Source organism: Dama dama, chromosome 11 (assembly GCF_033118175.1).
Source record: "Dama dama isolate Ldn47 chromosome 11, ASM3311817v1, whole genome shotgun sequence".
In the NCBI taxonomy this organism is placed as follows: Eukaryota; Metazoa; Chordata; class Mammalia; order Artiodactyla; family Cervidae; genus Dama; species Dama dama.
In genome coordinates, this window is record NC_083691.1 from 61,055,121 (window position 1) to 61,071,136 (window position 16,016).

At 35.9% G+C, this 16,016-nt stretch overlaps 1 protein-coding gene across 4 annotated transcripts in view; it reads right to left on the reverse strand.

Annotated features, from left to right (window-relative positions):
* Nucleotides 1–1,222: 1,222 nt before the first annotated feature.
* Nucleotides 1,223–16,016, reverse strand: part of PAPOLG (poly(A) polymerase gamma) — a 32,180-nt gene continuing 17,386 nt past the window's right edge. For 3 of the 4 annotated variants that reach the window (XM_061155387.1, XM_061155385.1, XM_061155384.1), the window contains exons 10-23: nt 15,761–15,833; nt 14,887–15,007; nt 14,464–14,548; nt 14,014–14,067; nt 12,128–12,247; nt 11,487–11,596; nt 9,256–9,377; nt 8,844–9,019; nt 8,346–8,434; nt 8,048–8,265; nt 7,415–7,480; nt 7,185–7,241; nt 5,441–5,535; nt 1,223–3,063 (exon numbers count right to left, since the gene is read on the reverse strand). In XM_061155387.1, coding sequence (XP_061011370.1) covers nt 3,033–3,063; nt 5,441–5,535; nt 7,185–7,241; nt 7,415–7,480; nt 8,048–8,265; nt 8,346–8,434; nt 8,844–9,019; nt 9,256–9,377; nt 11,487–11,596; nt 12,128–12,247; nt 14,014–14,067; nt 14,464–14,548; nt 14,887–15,007; nt 15,761–15,833 — 1,417 coding nt within the window. In that variant the 3' untranslated portion in view covers nt 1,223–3,032. Of the gene's footprint in view, nt 5,536–7,184; nt 7,242–7,414; nt 7,481–8,047; nt 8,266–8,345; nt 8,435–8,843; nt 9,020–9,255; nt 9,378–11,486; nt 11,597–12,127; nt 12,248–14,013; nt 14,068–14,463; nt 14,549–14,886; nt 15,008–15,760; nt 15,834–16,016 lie in introns of all 4 variants that reach the window. The other variant, XM_061155386.1, reaches the window with a different exon arrangement.

The window sequence follows — 16,016 nt, forward strand, 5'->3', positions numbered from 1 at the left end:
GAAACATACTTTAATGATTTTCACTAAGTTTTGTTTCTTAGTTCCTTCATCAGGCCTCTCTATTCTAGATGAGCCTCTTAAATTAAAAAAAAAAAATTATCAAAAACCAACCAACTAAACAGGACTAACTCATTTTCTTCTTCAGGAATTTTCTGGGCACCCACTACACAAAGACTCTTGGATAGAGGCCCCTACTCTCAACTTGCAACCTCTCAGGGGAAAGCAAGTAGGTAAACAGAAAAATTATGCAAGTTAAATAACTGAAATGTTGAAAAGTAACACGATACAGAGGTAGGATGATAGATTGTGGTCAGGTTATCATGGAAAGTTTTATGTGGTCATTAGGCTCAAAATGTTAGTAATCAGAGGTTGGCAAGAAGGGTTTTTAAGGACTAGTAAGTAATAAAGTTTGGCTGGCTCATATGGTTTGAAAGATAGTTTTTAGGACATGTGCTTTTAAAAGTATCAGATTCTATCTTGCCCATAATAGCTTAATGCATGCAGTCAGATCCACAAAGAACCTGTTATGATGTTAATCTAACTCATGAAGCATAGTATGATAACTGTGTTAGTTAGATCCTAGGAGCAATGAGTTGCCCTCATCAGAAACTCCCGCTCTGGGTATGGTTAGCTGGCACTCCAATCAGTGTACTTTACAAGTGACTATTAGAAGTCCTTCTGTTATCCATGGCTCAATCCATACAAAAGGCTTTGCTAATTAGCTTAATAAATGTCAAGTGTGTTTCCACTGGGGCCGTGAGTGGCTTGCTAATATCTTGATGCAGACACAGGTTCTTATTTGTGAATTCAGTACTAGATTCAAGACAGGTGTGCTGACTACAAACAAGTCACAGTTCATTAACAAGAAGGTGACAAGATCTGTAGCTTGTACTTCTGTGGACAGTACTCAAGATCTGACTGCTAAATGCACTGCTATTCTGCCATTAGCAGAGAAGTCTGCTTGCCTGATGCTGACCAAAAGGGTGATAGAATTTGCCCCCAATGTTTGAGGCAGATGCTACTGCTTGCTAATATTTAATCAGATATTCCGTGTAAGGCAAACTGAGTATGAGCTTTGCTTTTGTATTAAGCAGATAGTGAATCCCATTATCTGTCAGAGTCTGAGGTAAATGATCAACTGGTTGTCAGTCCGAAAAATAAGTAAAGACATCTGGTACTTTTAAGTTACTCCCAAATAATATCAGTCAATCACCAATACCTATTTATCAAAGCAAGTTTATTATATTACTTATTCCAGACAATGAGGCTCATGTGTACAACTAAGAAATTAAGACAATCCAAATAAAAGGCAGGAAAAATTAATATGAATTACACAAACAGCTAACTAGAAAGGAGCAGCAGCTGCATTCATTTTACATTAACACTGTGAAGTGATGTAGCACCATTTACCTCAAATATATCCTAAGTACTTTTTAAGGTAATTACTTGGGTCCTTGCTAAAAATGCAGCAATACATTAAAAAATTAGAGCAAGCCTGATGATAATCTTATGTTCAACTAACTTCAAATATAAAATTCCAGAAAAAAATAGGAAATCTGGGAAGGCTCTGACCTTGTACAATTCTTTTAAAAAATCCTAAGGAAATAGTTACCATTTTTTAGACTGGCTTTCTTCTATCGCTTGCACTATATTCATCACTATTATCATGACTTAAATTCCAAGCTTTGGAAGGTTTAATAGGTAGTTATTTACGCACTCGTATAATTTTATTAAAAAAATTTTTTTACACTAAAGTTCTATTTATTGGTCTGTTCAGTCTGAACCACAAACATGGAGGAATAAGAAATTTAAGGCTACCAAATCAAAGGATTAGAATCTTTATTATTTTTTTAGGATCTTTAATTATTAATTCTGCTTTTTACCATTTCTAATGATTATTCTAAGCTATTCTACTCTGATCATTCCTACGTTGAAATTTGTTGGTTTGATCCTGCTAATGAATTGAAGTTAACATGAAGACATTTATAAATCCAATCATAAGCCTTTTTCTAAATACTGACAAAGTTTCATCTGAGATACATAAAGAAACTTGAAAAGAGAAACTCAGTATTCCAGAGTCTTTCATTAGCCCACTTTACTAGTTAAGAGCCACAGTACATTTTCAGAAATATACCACAGAAAAATCTTAAGAAAATTCCAAAGTTTGGGATTATTCAATCCTGTAAAGCTGTGGTCCCTAACTTTTTTTTTTCTTAGTGTCATGAACCATTTTGAGAACTGATGAAAGTATGAACTTCCCCTCAGAAATATGCATATGAACAAAAACTTCTTATATATATTTGCAAGGGATTCCCTACAGTCCATGATCTTGCAAGTTGGGAGTTCCTATTTTGAAGTGGTGGACACCATGGAAAATAAGTTTAGCCCATTTTGACACTGTTCGTCTTCACCTCTCTGTGCCTATATAGGACAGTAAACATTTTAATGTTACCAAATTGCTGTCTTAAGACAAAAACTCTTATTGTAAACATAGTCTTGTAAAATCCTCTTCGCCTAATTTTACAAGGTTTTAAGCCATGTATCCTGTCTCTCAAAGTAGTTAAATCCCTAAGGTTTAAACTAGCAGATAATCGTTTCTTTGATATATATTATTCTTTAGAGCCAGTCATTGAAAAGTTAAGATTAAAATTTAATACCGTCATGAAAATGAATGTGTTGTCTACATACAGGTTATTTGACTTTATAAAATATATTTCTAGTTATACTTGAAATAAAACACATCTTAGAATCAAACACATTCACCCAGTGCCTCTGAACATAGCACATAATCACAGACCATTCCTTCTCCCTCTTAACTTACTTGGAACCCCATCTCCTACCATAGTAACAAAATGTACAGCTGACCCTTGCACAATGCAGGAGGCAGAGTGCTGAACCCCTCATCCCAGCTGAAAACACTTGTACTGCTAACTCTGTCTCAAAAACTTACCAATTGATACATGACTCACCCAAGGGCAGGAAGCTGAAACAGTTTGGATAGAATCAGGACTCAAACCCTAGTTCTTTTGATTCTACATATTGTGATCTCCCCTACTTAAAGATCTGTAAGATAAAAATACAAGTACTATATTTACTGAAAAAATATGTATAGGTGACATATAGGACCTGTGTAGTTCAAATCTGTGTTGTTCAAGGGTCAACTGGACTGATTGTTCTACCTACTGTTTGGGATAGAAAACACTTCATTTCTGACCAAACCCACCATCTCAAAAGCATCTCATCAATTCCCCGAACCAGTCAGCAAACAGGTTGAAGAATGCTGTCTCTGAGGAGTTAAACACTTGGCTATGTCTTTAACCCCATGTCGAATGGACAATTAAAACAAGAGATATGACTATACTATAGTACAAAGGTTAGGCCTGTTGCTTTCTTATTAAAGAGAAACTTCACTAGTTACTCCAAAGAATTGGTTTACATAGTAGGTGAAACTTGGATGTATGTATAAAGAATTCTTAAAGCCCTTAAAGAAGTTTTTAATGTTTTGAGTCACATGACAATTATTCAGTCCTTTCATAATCATGCACTTCTGCTCAAATAGAATATTTATAAAACAAAGCTCAAAATACCTGAATAAAGGAAAAGGGTCAGCTAAAAAAACAGCTTTGCCAAGGAAGCTACCATTTGGTCATGGGACTTCATTCTTGTCTTTTCCTATGTAAAAAGTAAAAAAGGAACCACCATTGTTTTCTCCTTGCTATTCTTGAACTTTCACAAAGGAAAACTTCAGAGGTAAACACTAGAATTTCCATTTCAGAGATGTAGACAGGGGTCAGGAACAGGAGGGGAGAAGGATACTGCTCTCTGACAATTAGAATTCAAGTTATTTCAGCTCAATGGTAAAGGGCTTGCAAGAAAAAATGGACTATGACTCCAATGGCTAAATGGCATCCCGTGTGTCCCGTAAACTATACAACTAAGGGCTTCTCCCTGCACTATTCAAATATACCATTTTGTTTTTCCTACTAGACCTGCTAAATGGTGAGTGCAAGATGAAGAAGGTAATATATACCAGCATTCCTGGCTGTGTAATCTATACATTTTCATTTTAATTCAAGCATAATCCATATTTAAAAAATTAGACTAAAGAGAGACAGTAAAGGTTTTAAAGTTTTCTCTTTGAAAAGATGGTTATCTTACAGTACATACAAAAATACTCTGAAAATACATACGACTTCATTTACAAAACACTGAATCAACATATTACAAGAATTACATGGTTATGGATTTCAATAAATGGAGCATGCATTCATGAAACTTAAAAAATATTAAGAAAAGGACTGAAAAAAGCAGTGTAAAAAAAGACAACTCATATTTAAATAAAAATTACAAAGGTCCTGAGCCAATTAATGGTTGGTAACAATGTCTTCAAAGATGCCTTTAGGTCTCAATAAAATCCACTGCTTATTTCTGCATGCCTAGTCCATGAAGAAACTGAAGTTGTGGGGGTACGTAATGGTCAGGAATTATCATGCCAAGTTAAATTGTACACGTCAAAAATACAAGTTTGCCATACTTAAAGTATCTTTATTGGTGATGCCGGATTGAGTTGCTCCTCAGTAAAAAATACCAGTCAACTAACAAGAATGGCATGAGATAGGTTATGTAACAATTTCACCGTTCATATACTGACTTTCAGTATTCTGGTTATATTTTGATTCTTAATAAAGATGCATTTCAAAGGCCTCCACAGGAGGCAAAATATAGAGAATTTATGGTGCCCAACTCTTATGTAATCACTGGACTAATCCTCCCTGGTAACTATGCAACATTTGGACAGAAAGGCACAAAAAAATAAAATTTAAATATTTCATGTGCCAATCTGAGAAAAAAATAATTTAAATCAACAGAACAGACAAAAAGTACATCTACACAAATGAGGAAAGCAGAAAAGATACCTCACATTCATTTATCTCAGGTTTCACAAAGTGGCTTCAATGCTAAAGTAAATGTGTTAACATTTGGAAAATTACAAGGCTTTTTTTTGTTTTTTTTTCCAATTTTTTCAGTTCTATACAATGATTACAACATAAGACTTTAAAAAAAGGGTGGGTGGGGGGGTCGTGGATATTTCAGGACTTGTTTTACGAGTGTCCAAAGAGCCAAGAACTGGTTCCCATAACAGAGAAATAAGCATCGAAAGTTAAGGCAGTAAAACCTCCAACGCAAAGTCATAATATTGCAGATGACAAGTTGATAGCAGGTGATCCTCAGAGAAGTGTATGTAGCAATCAATGAGAGAATGCTACAGCATCTGCAGGTCAAAGTGTGAGAGTTCAAAAAACACTTCAAGGTCGTTAGGCGGATGACTGTAACTTTCACCTTATCTTATGTGTGACAGCTCACTCTATTTTTAAGAGTGGATGCATCTATGCCACTAAATGATTGCATATTCACTTTAGTAAGGAGGCACTGCTTTTACCGATTTAGGGTCAGCCGAATGGAATTTTTGATGACACGGATGTTATTTGCTGGAACTGGAGATGATGAATCTGGTAGTTCTTTGCTGGGCAGTCTCTGTTAGAAAGAAAGAGAAACAAAGAAGGAAAAACAAATACATATTATAAAGGTCCAGTGAGTAAAACAGTAACAAAAGTCTGAGTTTTTTGCCAAGAGCTCTAAGTTCCCGTACACTCAAGTATGCGCTGAATACTTTCTCCCAATGTTCATAGGTACTTCTTGTTTGGGGGACTTAAAAACAGGTGAAAAGCAAAGGGACAGGGAAAGGGCAGAAGTGGAAGGGCTGTATGAATAAAAAAGAGGGCTGTGTAAAATCAATTGACACTTCTACACTGAGAAATGCACAAAGAACAAAGTCCTCCTCAGAGTCAGGCAATGATAAAGAGAAACAGGAAGACTACGGTCACTAAACACGAAATTCTCTGGGTGCAAGGTGAGAAATGAGTGTGTGATACAGAGGGAAACTTGATATCGAGTTATTGCTCTCAATAAGTTTCTGTACAACATTCATGGAGAATAACCCAACTTGTAAGATAAGTTTTTAGGAAAACTGACTTTGCAGTTAGGGTAGGTAACTTTACTGATGGCATAATTCAGCAACATCTCTATGAAGGCTTTTGAAGACACTAAAGATTATTACATAATGAAGGCAAGTCTATGAAACTGAGAAACAAAGATAGAAACCTAAAATACAGATAGTTGTGTGATGGAAACAGTAATGTTAGCTTCAAGTCATTAAGAGAAGACTGCAAGAAGTAATTCCCCTTTCACGTTACCTCGGCTAAACAATTATATCATACAGGCATCCATTAAAAAAAACACGAAAAACTTCAGACATGCATAAAAGAATAGAAAGGACGATGAAGATGCCACAATGAAGACTCAGACATTATTAAAATTTTGCCATAGTTGTTTGTGTTATACCCCTTGCCCTTTATACTTGAAATCTTTTAAAGTAAAACTCAGACATTTCATTTCACACTTTAATATGCACCTCACACTTTTTCTTCCATTACCATACATTATATAATTATACACATCTGTTTTTTGTAACTCGCTCTTATGTTAAACTGTACAAATTCTACAACACAAAGTATGAGGATATTTTCTAATTTGCTTCAGAATTGCCAATACATGCTGGGGAATCTGACAGGGTGACAGTTGACTACAATGAGAAACACGAGCACCTACATTATAAACTAAAATGTTAACCCCTTGAAAATATTTAAATTAAGATTTAGGGGCTCTTTAGCTCATGTTTCAAAGATATTTACTCTATACACCAGTATATTTGGTTCCTCCAAAATATTAGTAAGTGTGGTCCCCAACTATCAAGCCTGATTTTCATCAGTAAGCAATGGGGTACAACAAAAGACTATCCGGTGTTGGTAGGAATTACTGTGCTGAGCACTAAACTGCTTTTTTAAAATAAAAACAAAAGTTGAACATACCTTGAATAAATCATGAAATCTTGAACAACCCCCTCCTTTCTAGACTTTTGAGATACATACATTTAGGCTCATATACTCTGCTATTTCCATCCCCAACTTGCAACTACACTGCTGATATGGAGGACACGGACAAAATCTTATTAGCCCTTTCCTTCCCCTAGTGCTATAGACTCTTCTTAATGAGCTTTTTGTACCTGTAGATTACCTATGAACTCGTACCTGTGTATTTTACTTACAAATTAGACTATCTGTTACCTTTTTGCGTGACGTATCAATAGTTGGAATAGGCATACATTCTCCTCCAATGGCATCCTAAAAACAGAATTACATACAAGTGAAAACTTTCCTATATGCAAATATTTATTTCTACATGATGTAAGTCATAACTAAAAGTTAAGAGATAAATCTGATCTACTTTTGAATATAGTACTTTTCCTGATACATGGCTCTTTAAGTATTTTTAAGCACACTGTTAATATACTTACCACTGATTTTCTTTTTCTGTCTTCAGCAGCATGTGATTCCTTAAATGTTGATTCAAGTCGAATAAACTAAAATATAAACATTAAAATGAGGTGCTATTATTACTTTAAATTAAACAGGTACTATTTATTTATAGGTGCTATTTATTACCTATAAAACCATATAAGTCTACATAAAATGAGAAACTAATGAGTGACCAGGCTAATGTCAAAACATTACAAACAGGTTTGGTCAGCAAAGAGAATTTAAATCAGATTGAATTTAACTGACACCCTTAATTTCTATAGTTTGATCTACTGAGATGATAATAGAATACTTATACCACCACCTACTGGAGGCAGAGGAGATCACCATTATAACTCAATAAATATTTAGTTACTAATAATGACTTTTACGTAAGCCAAGGAGAAACTCAGACTAATCATTCAAATTTTTAGACATATTATTGATTTGAATTCAGAATGAACAATTAGTATTATCCTATTAGGGTTTAGGGAAATATTCTTTTTAAATGGTCAAATTCTAATGGAATACTAAGGTAACTATGAAGAACTGTGAGCTTCTTTAGCACTACTTTAAGTTTACCTTGAAAAAAAAAATCGACTACAGAATAACCACTGACTCTGTAATCATACCTTTTCTATGTCTTTCAACCTCTTAGAGGACCCATCTACAGATGGGGAGTGGGGTCTTTTAGGCGTAACATTCTTAGTTACATTTGACATCCCATTTAGATGTGGCTGCCCCTGGACAGGGTTGTGAGGTGTGACCCTAGGAATGACATTTCGTCCTACTACCGTAGGAATGGTACACACAGCTGGGGGTGATACAGCTTTTAATGCAGAGTCGACTTCTGAAAAGGAAAAAAGAAAGGTTTTAGTAATTAAATACAGATGTAATAGACTCATAACTAAGCAAAGTACAGATACCTACTTGCACCAATGACAGGAATAGATAGCCCTTGAGCTGCCGGGACACTCAGTGGCTTTTCCACAATTACAGCAGCAGGCTCAGCGTTATTCCTATAGAAAGTGTTAAATTATCATTATTAAATTATTTAAATAGTATGTATTTAAAACCTTAACTAAATGTTTAAATTACTTCTTTCAAGTACTCCTACTTTAATATTTCACCAAAGGAAGAAAAAACAGTGGGGAAAGGAAGAGGACCCAGTAAGAATTAACAGGAAAAATTAAAGAGAAAACCTGGACATTTCTGTTTACTTACCTATTAATATTCCCATATATTCATAAACCTAGACCACATCCCACAGGATTACCACAAACTGTCAAGTAATTCTAAATAAGAAAGTGACTAGTAACTCACAAAATAATTTTTTTTTAACAGTTAAAAGATATTTAGCAAAAGTACAGAAGTTTACATTATCCTCAAATACACTGAAGACTGAAAGGAAAATTTTGAAATGCAGACCTCTCTGTCTCCCCTGAAGGAGGAATATCAGGCTTGGAAGGCTTGTTTGCAGACACTGGGGAATTAAAAGGTGTTTCATTATCAGTGTCTCTGGAGCTGTCCAAACAATTGCTATCCAGAGAGGATCTTTTGGATTGAGGTCCACTTGAACTTCGAGTGACATCAGATAGACTTTGCTGCAACAGGGGAAAAGCTTTTAGGATTTCAAAAAGTATATGCGAAAAATGGTTTCAATTCTGAAATACATATAAAACAAGATATTTTGTGATTAATGAAGGTTAAGATTTTAGTCCTAGATTGAATTGCCTGTACTTTCCCAAACCTTCTCAATAGGTTTGGGTGCTGTAAAAATGCAGATATGGGCCTAGGATCATGTGTCGGGTTCAGACTGGAGAGGTGAGTACAAACTCACCTTTTTCTTCTTCTGAAGAATTTCTGCGGGAAGGTAGTGATGAAGTTGTTTTTTTTTAACATGAGTTGCTTCAATTTTCATTCCTTCCTTTAGCATGTTTATATTGTTTGCCTGTCTGTACACTGTAACAAAAGTCAGTATGTTTAAATGGGAAACTTCTAAAGAAAGGATGCTATTTTCTTTTTCTAAAATATGTACCTTCAATATCTCCACATCACTACACAAAAACATATTCTTCTTACAGAACAAATACTTCCAAAACACTTTCACATCACAATCCTTTTCAAGTACTGACTAGTTTCCTCATGTCCAACTTCTAAGACTTTCCCATAATTAAATCTCACTAACAAAATTAATGTATGGAAAAAAGTTTTCTTAAATCTGTTTTTCTGCTGTTTTCCCTAAGGGCAATCTCTTCTCATAACTACCAGCCCAAGTCTGAGCTAATCCTAGTACCATATATACAAGATGCAATTCAAGCTCTCCTCCCCCATGAAGCTTCTTTTACTATAGGAGTCACAGACTGTTAGACACGAGAAACCACCGAGAACTGCACCCTCACCACGCAGGTAGGCAAACAAGACTCAGCAGCCTTGAGTGCCCTGCCAGAACTGACACACACGTAGCCCGATTCCCACTCCTCGTAAGAAAGCCAGTTTTATTAACTACTATATAAATTACTTAGTGTGTGTTAACTGCGAATACTCATATGATAAGCTAACTGGAGAGGGGTGGGAGGTTTCTTCTGCACAGTATCTACTGGGAAATGTAAATTATATAATCTCTTGGGGCCTCAATATCCCTACATGGAGAACATTTTATAAACCTGTAATAAACAGAGCTTCCCAAACCCTTCCTTTTGGAAAAAATGAGTCCAAATTAGAATTGAAAATTTTATATCTATGTTTTCATTCCACATTGCTTATAAAAGAACCCTCAGGAGTGCATGTTCAATGTGCAGACTTCTGGCTCCACTCCCAGAGCCTATGATTCAGTAGTTGTAAGGTGATGCAGAGAAACCTGCATTTTCATGATAAATATGAGTGCTAGTTCAAGAGAAAAACTCAGATGAGCTAACCAAGAATATTAATAGTATAAATGTAGTTTTCACATTAAGACAACCCCACATTTATAACAAATAATATTAAGATATTCCACAGAGATGGTCTTAGAAGATGTGAAAGATTCTTTTCACTGATTCTGAAACATATTCAGCAAGTCTGTATTGACTGATATTTATTTCATGTAAAATAAAAGTCAAAAAACAAGTAATCTTTATGATTTTGGTTATAAACACTGGCTGCACAAACTAAAAATCACCTACAGAGTTTCTTTAGTCTTCTTTTTGTTTTAAAAGTTAATATATTCACATGGTACAAAACTCAAAGGATTCATATGTATACAGTGAAGTGGCCTCTCTAAGACACACCCAGTTAGTTCCTTGACCTAAAAGCATTTCTGCCAGTTTCTTTTATTAAAAAACTAAGGCTATGCTTTTTCCAGTGGTCACATATGGATGTGAGAGTTGGACTGTGAAGAAAGCTGAGCGCCGAAAAATTGATGCTTTTGAACTGTGGTGTTGGAGAAGACTCTTGAGAGTCCCTTGGACTGCCAGGAGATCCAACCAGCCCATCCTAAAGGAGATCAGTCCTGGGTGTTCATTGGAAGGACTGATGCTGAAGCTGAAATTCCAGTACTTTGGCCACCTCATGTGAACAGCTGACTCGTTGGAAAAGACCCTGATGCTGGGAGTGGTTGGGGGCAGAAGGAGAAGGGGACGACAGAGGATGAGATGGCTGGATGGCATCACCGACTTGATGGGCATGAGTTTGAGTAAACTCCAGGAGTTGGTGATGGACAGGGAGGCCTGGCGTGCTGTGATTCATGGGGTCGCAAAGAGTCAGACACGACTAAGCGAATGAACTGAACTGATACATCCTTCCAGAGATAGTCTATGATTTTTAACCAAAAATGCATGCATTTCTTTACTGATTTATATAAATGATACTATACTATACCTACTGGTCTGCACCTCTCTCCTTCCTCAAGATCTTGTAAGTTATTTCATCATGCCTTTACTTTTTTAAGGGCAGCGTATAGTTTCATAATATAGATGTTTCATGTTCATTTAACCAATTGTGGAACTTTATAAAAATACAGCCAGCCTAGACAGAGGATACTGCACTACAGCCAAGGCTGAGTGCCACAGCTCGATGATGACAAAGTCTTACCTGTATCAGTAAACGACTGTATATCGTGTGTCAAGTCTATATTAACACTTTCTGCATTTTCTACTCTCCGAAAAATTATTCCAAGGAACCACATTGATACATAATTGTTGCTATAAAATAAAATGTAAGAATTTCCATTAATTTTTAACAATTGGAAGCACAAATACAAATTTCAATGGTTTGGCCCAAATTCTTAAAAAACACTGTTAAGTTATCCTGTGTTATTATGAAGCAGATTAAATGCTTTGAAAATGACTAACTAAATATGTATTTAAGGATGCTCCAAATATTGGCTGTGATGGACCTTTTTGCTGAGGTCTGCGGGCTAGCAACATAGCATGTACTTGGTTGGTTTTTTTTGGCCTCGTCATGTGGCTTGTGAGATTTCAGTTCCCCGACCAGGGATTGAACCTGGGCCCTGGGCAGTGAGAGTCAGAGTCCTAACCACTGAGCCACCACGGAATTCCCAACATGTACTTAGTTTTAATGCATGATCACTTATGCTCAAGTATATGATTTATCATTCTCCATCCTCCAGCAATAACTGCTATGTAACATGGCAATCTTATAACTGATCTTAAATATACATATGTCAGGTAACATTATTTAAGAAATAAAATATTAAAAAATAATTAACTTACTCTTTATGATGTTCCTTATTTCCTGGGAATGATTGGGGATTTACATGGGCAAGAGTAATAAATTCATTCCGTTCCAAATTTCCCACAAGTACACGTATTTTAGATTCTACTAACCCAACCCTAAAATAAAAACACAGACAAGAATTTTCAATGTTAAATGTGGAAGCTATATCCAAGTAAACCAAATAGCATATAAGCTATGATGATTTTGTTGTTCAGTCGCTAAGTCGTGTCTGACTCTGTGACTCCATGGACTGCAGCACACGAGGCTTCCCTGTCCTTCACTATCTACCAGAGTTTGAGCAAACTCATGTCCATTGAGTCAGTATGCCATCTAATCACCTTATCCTCTGCTGTCCCCTTTTCCTCCTGCCTTCAATCTTTCCCAGCATCTGGGTCTTTTCCAATGAGTCGGCTCTTTGCATCAGGTGGCCAAAGTATTGGAGTTTCAGCTTCAGTCCTTCCAGCAAATATTCAGGACTGATTTCCTTTAGGATTGACTGCTTGGATCTCCCTGCTATCCAAGGGATTCTCAAGAGTCATCTCCAGCACCACAGTTTTGAAAGCATCAATTCTTTGGTGCTCAGCCTTCTTTATGGTCCAACTCTTACATCCGTACACAGCCACTGGAAAAACCACAGCCTTGACTATGCAGACCTTTGTCAGCAAAGTGACGTTTCTACTTTTTAATATGCTAAGTTTGTCATAGTTTTTCTTCCAAGGAGCAAGAGTGTTTTAATCATGGCTGCAGTCACCATCTGCAGTGATTTTGGAGCCCAAGAAAATACAGTCTATCACTGTACTGTTTCCACTGTTTCCCCATCTATTTGCCATGAAGTGATAGGACCAGATGCCATGATCTTCATTTTCTGAATGGTGAGTTTTTGGCCAGCTTTTTCACTCTCCTCTTTCACTTTCATCAAGAGGCTCTTTAGTTTCTCTTCGCTTTCTGCCATTAGGGTGGTATCATCTGCATAGCTGAGGTTGTTGATATTTCTCACAGCAATCTTGATTCCGGCTTGTGATTCATCCAGGCAAGCACTTACGATGTATTCTGCATATAAATTAAATCAGCAGGATGACAATATACAGCCTTGATGTACTCTCTTTCCCAATTTTGAACCAGTCTGTTGTTCCATGTCCAGTACTAACTGTTGCTTCCTGACCTGCACACAGGTTTCTCAGGAGGCAGGTAAGGTGGTCTGGTATTCCCATCTCTTTCAGCATTTTCCAGTTTGTGTGATCCACACAACAGTCAAAGGCTTTATCGTGGTCAATGAAGCAGAAGTAGACGTTCTTGTGGATTTCCCTTGCTTTTTCTATGATCCAAATGATTTGGCAATTGGATCACTGGTTTCTCTGCATTTTCTAAATCTAGCTTTATGTGTTCATTAAAAAAATTCAGGCCAATGTATTAAGAGACCCTGTTAGGATACCATTCAAGTAAATGAAAAGTTACTTAGTGAATTGTTTCCTCTCTTTTCTTTTTAAAGAAGGACCCATCTGTTTGATGCACTCTTGATCTAAGATACTGCCTTTTAGGGCCATAAAACAGTCATAACTGGAGCATGTGTGTATATATATGTGTCTCTATACACATTATGGTTACATACTAGGTATCAGAATCATTCAAATGCCTCACAATTTTGCTTAAATCTGACTCTGAGAAGTGACAAAAAGCAAAAGTCTGTGCATATATCCTTATCTCATGTCAGTTTCAATTCTGAAACATTAATTTGATGGCATTTCTGAAACACTGATACTCCATGGTCAAGTACAACAGTCACTATAATATTTAATAATTGAAAGGTAAGAAAGTGTTTTAGAAATGATAAAGCATCATATAAATATGTTATCATTACATAGTAGGCAGAGAGTAGCCTTACCACTCTAGATGATTTTCTTCTGTTGATGCACTGGCAGTCAATACTATATAATGTCTGTGAAGAATTTTCAGCAACAGTCAGGGGGGAAAAAGCCAGAAATTATTGTTAGAGTCTGACTTTCCATCATTACTTTTTCTTTCTCCCTCCCAATGAACAAAAAAGCTAACACAGGCACACATTTATGAAAACTGAAACATGCTCTGATTTTCACAAAATTAATTCTAGACCCTCTAATTAAAAACAATTCACTAAAACCAAAACCCCACAAATACTGGGTTGATACTACTAGAGTACAGACTTTCTTATCACCTAGGGTTTCTGCTAACCTATTCTCTACCTCACTTGAACTATTCAAATGACAAATGTCACCTATTATGTATTAACTTTGTAAGTTTAATATTCCTCTTCCTTACACACACACACACACACACAATGCAAAATTTCAAATACCTATACTTTTGGAAAAAATTTGGTGGCTCAAGTAGTTTGGACCAGTCTGATTTCCCCTGAAGAATTTCATCTGTGACTGCAAGACCTAAAGAGAGAAAGAAACACAGATTCTGAAAACTCAGCATCATAGCTCCTGTTACCCTTCCCTCAAAGCTCTAACTCCACCAAATCCCTAAGTTAAAAAAAAAAAAAGTATAAATTTATTATGTTCTTTCTTAGAACACAAAAGTCAATTTCAACCAGACTGGAGTGGCTTCATTTTTGGCCTTTTAATATTATCACATACTTTGCAAAACCAATTACTGAAAAAATACATATTTTAAAGAATTTTTAGAAATAATAGGCGTAACTGCAATAGAATAAAATTGTTGTCAACCAAAACTTGTGGGAATATGTATAGGGCAACAGGGCTAACAGGTTTACCTTGTTTAAATTCTTCTACCATTACTGTTCGAGTTGATGTGGACACATTATACGTAGAATTCTGTTGTGGGTAGGCAGGGGTGATTATGGGCATGAGATGATACCTATCTGATGGATTTACCTGTGAAATTAGAAGCAGAATAATTGATCTATTCTCCTATTTCAGTTGTCCTCACTTCATTTCCCCAAAAGTCTGAAGAATATGAAATATATTTTAATACTACATTTCCTCAATTCTAAGAAGAACATTTCCCCTCCCCAACTACATTTATTTCTGAAGTCAGATGTGTATGGTAGTCAAACTTAAAAAAAAACTCTGCAAAATTTTATTTTTCCCTTGAAAAGCTTTTAAATTGATGGTACACTTTATAAACAATGGTCTTTTAGAACCAAGGAAATATAATAGTAACTGCAAAGAGGATTATCTGGTCCAAAGGTCCTCTATCCTCTTTCCACACCTTCCCCTTGGTTACTCAGGAATCAGTACTCTAAAAGCAAATTAAAATGCAAGGTGAGAGTTCTGCTATCATGGGACCACGAATCTGCTTTAAACTGCACAGAGAAGTACATGTTTTATATATGTCAATATTTTATTATTAATAACTAATTACTTGTAAGACAGCTTTAAACAATAGATTATGACATCCTGGTTGATACAACCACTCATCAAATCTTATACGGGTGATTTTTAATGCCCTAACATTTGGATCAGCACTGGAGAGACAAATCATCTGCACCCAAAAACACCGTAAAGGGAGGGAAAGGACTATAGTTACACAGAAGGAAGATGAACAGGAACAAGAGGAATTATCCTTAACTAGATTTCACTTTACAGAAGTGTCCTTTTCCTAGAAAGCTTTAATAAGTTACATACCCGAGGATCCCAAACTGGCAAATTCAAATTGCTTTCTTCTGGTTGCTTCAGCAGCACAGGATTTGGCCATTCCCTAACATGAAATAGGAAAAAAAACTCATGTAAGACGTCACTTCAGGAACTACATGAAATGTTAAAAGCTGCTTATTTTAAAGCAGTGATCTCTGAAAGGGCGAATACTGCTTTGCCCATTAACTTTAACTAATTTAAACCTGAATTTTTTCTTTCCTTCTGATTTGCTTTCATAGACTTAACT